Source organism: Lepidochelys olivacea (genome assembly GCF_965140295.1).
Source record: "Lepidochelys olivacea isolate rLepOli2 genome assembly, chromosome: 1".
Lineage (NCBI taxonomy): Eukaryota > Metazoa > Chordata > Testudines > Cheloniidae > Lepidochelys > Lepidochelys olivacea.
The window spans coordinates 272,250,892-272,256,891 of record NC_140411.1 but is presented as its reverse complement, the minus strand read 5'-3'; the positions used below and the strand labels follow the sequence as shown (position 1 = coordinate 272,256,891).

Sequence of the window (6,000 nt, the reverse complement as noted above, 5' to 3'; positions counted from 1 at the left end):
TTAAACAGCACCTGGTTTTCAGCAAGGGATAATAATTAATTAAAAAGGGATATGAAGTACATGAGGTTAAATAAGGAACATTCAGTTTGAGAATGGAGATTTCTTTTCTGATTGTGCTCTTTCTAACTGATAACAGCTAGAGGTCTGCATGCTGTAGCTAAAGGATGCAACCACCAGTTTGTGATTATTCTCTGGAACTGGATGAAAAAACTTACCCCAAAGCAGAATGTCATCTAAACAAGCAGACCGACCCACATGAAGAGAATGTTGATTTGTCAGGAAACAGTGACTCAGAAAGTGACATCTTCCAGCCCTGCGAAACAAGGGCTATCTCAATTGGTATGGACTGTAAAAGGTCACCAGTTGGCTGCATCCAGAGAAGAAGTTGCAGTGAGCCTCTAATCCTCCTAAAGGTTCCATTGAAGGAGCATGAGGAAAGCTACAGTGCACCTTTCCAGTTTGACAGGCATGCTCCAGGCAGAATTTCCACCTCCCCAGTGCTAAGGAGGCTAAGAAATAGCGTGACCTCCGTCTCACAAGCTTCAGGACTTCAGGAGGGCTTTGATGGCACTAGGTTGGGAAGCCAGAGGGAGCACACTGGTTCACTGCGGCATATTTGTAAAAGTCCACCTCGGTGTACTATGTACTGTGCCTCGTCCTCATTTTCATTACCCTCCTGCATTCATGAAAAATTGCTATCTTTCAAAGAAAACTCTGAAACTCCAGCAGCTACTTTGGAGACTTTTGACTTCAAATCAAAGCTACCATATCAAAAAGATCAGCTCAGCAATGGTAGTTCTGAGCCAGTGTTTCAAAAATTTTGGAAGGTCAACACTGCTACCCTGCCTGGTAGAGAACAAGTTTCCCAGCTTAACACTATTCAGCAGAAATGTGTTCAGGTAACATGAGCTAGAATGGAATATTCCTTCCCCTTTTTCAGCTCTGTACGCTTGAATTATATCTCAAAGTAGATCATGGGCAAACTAAACCAGGGCCTGTCTGATTTAACCACAGCCTGACCTGAGTGCCATTGCTTAAATAGACCAATGTCTATGTTAGTCAGGAAGGAAGGTTTCTCCTTCACAATTGGTGAGTAAGGCGCTGAATTAGCAAAACACTTAAGTAAATGATTAACTTTAAGCATGGAATAAATTGCCTAGGAAGGTTGTGGAATCTCCATCATTGGGGATTTTTAAGAGCAGGTTGGACAAACACCTGTAAGGGATGGTCTAGATAATACTTAGTCCTGGCTTGAGTGCAGAGGACTGGACTAGATGACCTCTTGAGGTCCCTTCCAGTTCTATGATTCTATGTGATTCAGTCCATCCCCATTCCACAAAGCACTTAAGCACATGCTTTGCTGAATAAAGGTGGACTTAAGCATGTGTTTAAACACTCTACTGAACCAAGAGCCAAAGCCTATTTTTTATTTAAATCTAAATAGTTTTATTTTATTTTTTCCCCTCAAATATAGAAAGATATTATTGCTATCAGATGAGTTCTGGCCCCATTGCCTCTATGAACACCTTTCAGGAAATAATTAATTAGACTCATATTTGAGTCTGGAATCATATTTCCATTGGAAACTGATGCTCCTTAAAAAGAACTGGATTACTGTCTTTCATAACGAGTAACAACAATTTCTCACTTTCTTTCAGAAAAAGGAACTACTTATCTCAAGGTACGCAAGTATTTTTTTTAGCTTATTCTAAGCTGAAATCCCTTATTCTTTTAAATTTAGTCCAATTAGTGGAACGCTCACTGTATGCACATGCATGGAAAACTCGCATTTAAATTACAGGATCACTGGTTAGTTTATACTGCAGCTTGTTAATGAGATTTATTTGAGAGGCCCTCTCTCTGGCATGCCCTGATATGTTTGCACAATGTTTCAGTTGGACTGTCTGGGACAGCTACACAATAGTTTTGAATTGCTAAGCAGATCTAGCCATTTGGATTAACTAGTGTCCGATTTCATCTGTTGGAGAACGTAAAACATCCCAAAATCTTGAGTGACTTTTTTCTAAAATACCTTTGGAGACTAGCTAGCACAACAGCTCTATATTGTTCTCACAAGAGAATCAGATTGAGGATAACTGCTGGGTGAAGGGATTGTTAACTCTCCAGACCAAACAGAATATTTGAATTCTCTCCTTTGAAGAGTTAGCACAGCAACGTGCTGACATGATATGGAGTTGTAAAGTGCAGTTTGCTGTACCTGATCTCACTAAGCTCTTAGAAGAGTTGGGTGAATACTATAAAGAATTTTCCAGGAATATTAACTTTAATTTCAAACTGAATTTGCTTCACACTTGTACTCCTTTTGTGTCTCCTTTCTGTAAACATTTGCGCACCTGAATTTTACGTACACAACAAACAAAAATAGCAACAAGAACATAAAACAAGATAAGAATCACCAGCACCTCCCTACATATCAGTTCCTTGTTTCCTGGTGTTATAATCATTTTAATGAAAGTACCTTGAAAATTTTAGGTGGGATACATGGAAGGTGCAGGACCAGTAAAACTGTTAATGCTAGGTTGATGATGCTTCTAGATGGCCAGAAACTAAACTAAACAGCAAGAATAGCCTCACAAACAACAAAAAAGTGACGAGTTCATGGCTACATTTTAATAGGACTTACCCCCTAAGGTATTGGCAGGACTCTAATGTGAGTGAGTGTCAAAAGTGGGGGTTAATTTGCTCAATGCCTCACATGGGAAGGAAATTCCTAAAACATGCTCCAGTGTATGTGTGCATGTGTTTAAAAGCATACGGCTCATGGGTGGGCCAATTCCCCAAATTTTCTGAATTGCTGTAAATCCCAACCCACATTTCAGTCTTTGGAGCTTTTAGCAAACAGGAGACTATGGGAATAGCCACTCTGATCTGTCTGTGTCAGAGCAACACTGCATAGAAACAGGCCCAGGAATAGCATGAATGTTTGTATGAGCAGGAGATATAGTTCTGCTAAAATCTATCTACTAGTGGGTAGATCTGAAAATTTCTGATGATTGAATTAGACAAAAGTTTAGTACTCAGAGCTTCAGCTGGGTTAATTTTGTTGATTTCATTGGAGCTGCATTAATGTATGCCAGCTGAGAATCTGGCTCTCCAAGTATATCTAAATTACATCCGGTGTCATCTGGCCTGTTTAATCAAGAAATCAGAGTGGAAACCTTACAGAATGAGTTGTACACTCATGGATAGAAAACACTGTGAGAATATTTTATGATTTTGATGGTACATCATTATCTCTACTTCTTGTATTGGCCAAAATGAAGATATGCAGGGCTGTAAGAAAAAAAATGTTACTGTTTTCTTTGTTTTAAACAACATTTTGAAGTTCAGTAATCGGATTTGGTTCAAGTTCTCAGCAAAGCATTTATTCAACTCTGATTTTATCCAAACCGGTTAATTCAACCCTAGCGCAAATCCCTTGGTATCACAGCCAGAGGAAACGCTATTGGAATGTCAGAGAATTCTTCAGTTAGAAGACTGCTGTGAGGGCTGGCTGAATAGCACTATTTCACAGATCAGTCAGAAGAGCCTATAGGGCAGAGATGCATCCCTGCACCTGCAATCCTAATGGACGTGCCTTTTCTCTCAGTTTACTATGACTTCATCTTCACCCTACCCCATTCTATTGACATGCTGCGGAATTTACTACCAAAATGATCAAGCTTTCCCCCCCAGAGATGCTCCTCTCATCCTCAAGCGTAACCAGGACAGTCTGTTATTTTCAGTGGGATATGGGACACAGGCCTATCCATTTTTGAAATCCTGTTCATTCCCTCGTGCCCTCCAGATGAACTTGCTTATAATATTGTTGGAGTATGCCATGGTCTAATTTACTGCTGCACACATCCTACAATGCTGATCTTGGTGATCTATTGTTTTTATTCTTACATAAATTAGATTTATTTTAGTAACAACTTTGAAAGCATTTTTAAAATCAAATATGGTGCATGATATAGGTCAAGTATTCCCTGTCACATCTGAGATGTATTATAGGTGCAATGAAGAGACAATTATGAACACATCAATGTGCACGCCTTAAAAACATACCATGTGACATTTCATTCCATTGCTAGGAGAGATTGTACATAGTGTGTGTTTGATTTTTCCATATCCTGATTTACTTAAAGGTTTTTAATCGTTTTCTATAACTTTGTAATACAAACTGTTGACTCTGTGTTGTTTCACTGGCAAACCAGATTTAAAGGAAGAATTATTGCACAAATATTTGCAAACCTTGTTGCACTTCAGTTCATCCCTATGGTAAACACAATCCTTTCATTCAAGCACTTAAGCATGAAATTCTTCCCCTCCTCCCAAGAAAAAAAATCCTGAAGAAAACGCACACCTACAAACATTCTGTAGGCAAAAAATAATGGTGAAATGCTGTATTTCTATGTAGAGAACTCCAACTATTCTATTCTATTCTATGATTCTATGAACTCCAGTAATTCAATTGCACAGGATTCCAGCTTTCTTTCTCCAGCAAAACCAACAAAAGAACCCAATATAAACTTTGGCTCAGGTGATCACAGATTGACACATCTACGTGTACATGCATGATTTAGGCATGCAAGTCACTGATGCATACATCCAAGTTGGGGTTGCCTGCCTCCATGTCCTGTAGACATGCACACGTGTATCCTCAGCTTGCCTATACATGTAGGAGTTTCGCACACCTAAATGATGAGCTCAGTTAGGTGCACGTGTCTTTGAAAAGGAAGAACTTTATCTTGATTTTAGATTATGCTACTGTTTAATTTGATTACCAAGAATGGCAAAGAGCTACCGGTTGTTTGTCATCCCTGTTTTCAATAAGCTAGCATTCAGTGTCAAAACGATTGTCATTAGCTATTTTTGAAGATCAGTAACAGAATTTTCTAAATTGGTATCATGAATCCAAGCTGATGGAAATCTGCCGAACTTTACAGTTTAGCCATTATACTACATGAAGTTGTTTATTGCCCATTACGCTGCAGCAGCTGGCTTGTACTGGAAAATAAGAGTCTTCAAGGTTACCATGACTGGAATTAGAAGTAGTTTCAGAAGCAGTTTTAAAACTGGGCTCTAGGACCATGACTATTATCATCATTTGACATTTGCAATGCAGTAGCATCTAGAGAACGCAGTCAGGGCACTGCACTAGGCACTATGATCATAGCCACATGACAAAAAGTCCCAGTTCAAAGAGTTTACAATCTATGTATCAGTTTTGAATGACATGAGAAATAAATCTCAGAGCCTCACTGTAAACCAAAACATTAACAATACATTTGAAAATAAAATTCAGTCAAATACATATACTTACATTTAAATTAACAATTCCCACTCCCCATGCATCAGATCTAACCAAAAATGGAATAGCTTTCTGTTAGTAACAACAGTTGGAAAGAGCTGCTTGCCTTACATCAGTAAGCATGTTAAGGCATATTATATTGCAAATTACAGTGTTAGAAAATGTTTGAGTAATTAACAACTTTGACTGAACACTCTCTAGAGATTTATAAACATGAAAACGTCACAAAATGGTCAAAAGGAAGTGAAATATACAAAGGAATACTCAAACTTTTTAAAAATCCCATGAAATTCTTTTCTGATTTTCTAGCTTTTTTTAAAATCAGCTGAATTACATCAAAGATTAAATCAGCCCTCTTTACCCATGCAGGTCAAAGGCACCTACAACCATGTGTGGACTTAATTAACATCCCAGGGTGCTGCTATTCTATTCTTTATTCAAACACTCTCTTGTAGGGGCTTCAAAGTGAATCACTGAATGCATTTAAATGCTTCTGCAAGAACTTTAACCTTTTGTTCCTCCGCTCTTAAATATTCAATCCCTGGCCTTGGTTGTAAACTCAATGGGTCTCTTACTAGAGAAGGTTCCTTATTCTTTTATTAAATGCTCCTTTTGGCTAATATATAGGAGTCTTTTTACCTGTTACCTATTAATATGGCATACAGTAATTCAATGGGATTGTGTAA

General features: G+C 38.4%; 1 protein-coding gene across 1 annotated transcript in view; it reads left to right on the top strand.

Moving 5' to 3' along the window:
- Positions 1 to 215: 215 nt before the first annotated feature.
- The window catches only part of PLEKHG7 (pleckstrin homology and RhoGEF domain containing G7), a gene marked incomplete at both ends in the record, with an annotated part of 57,280 nt that continues 51,495 nt past the window's right edge, over positions 216 to 6,000 (top strand). Inside the window, 2 exons of the mRNA XM_084633654.1 lie at positions 216 to 899; positions 1,659 to 1,681. Coding sequence (XP_084489780.1) covers positions 216 to 899; positions 1,659 to 1,681 — 707 coding nt within the window. The remainder of the gene's footprint in view (positions 900 to 1,658; positions 1,682 to 6,000) is intronic.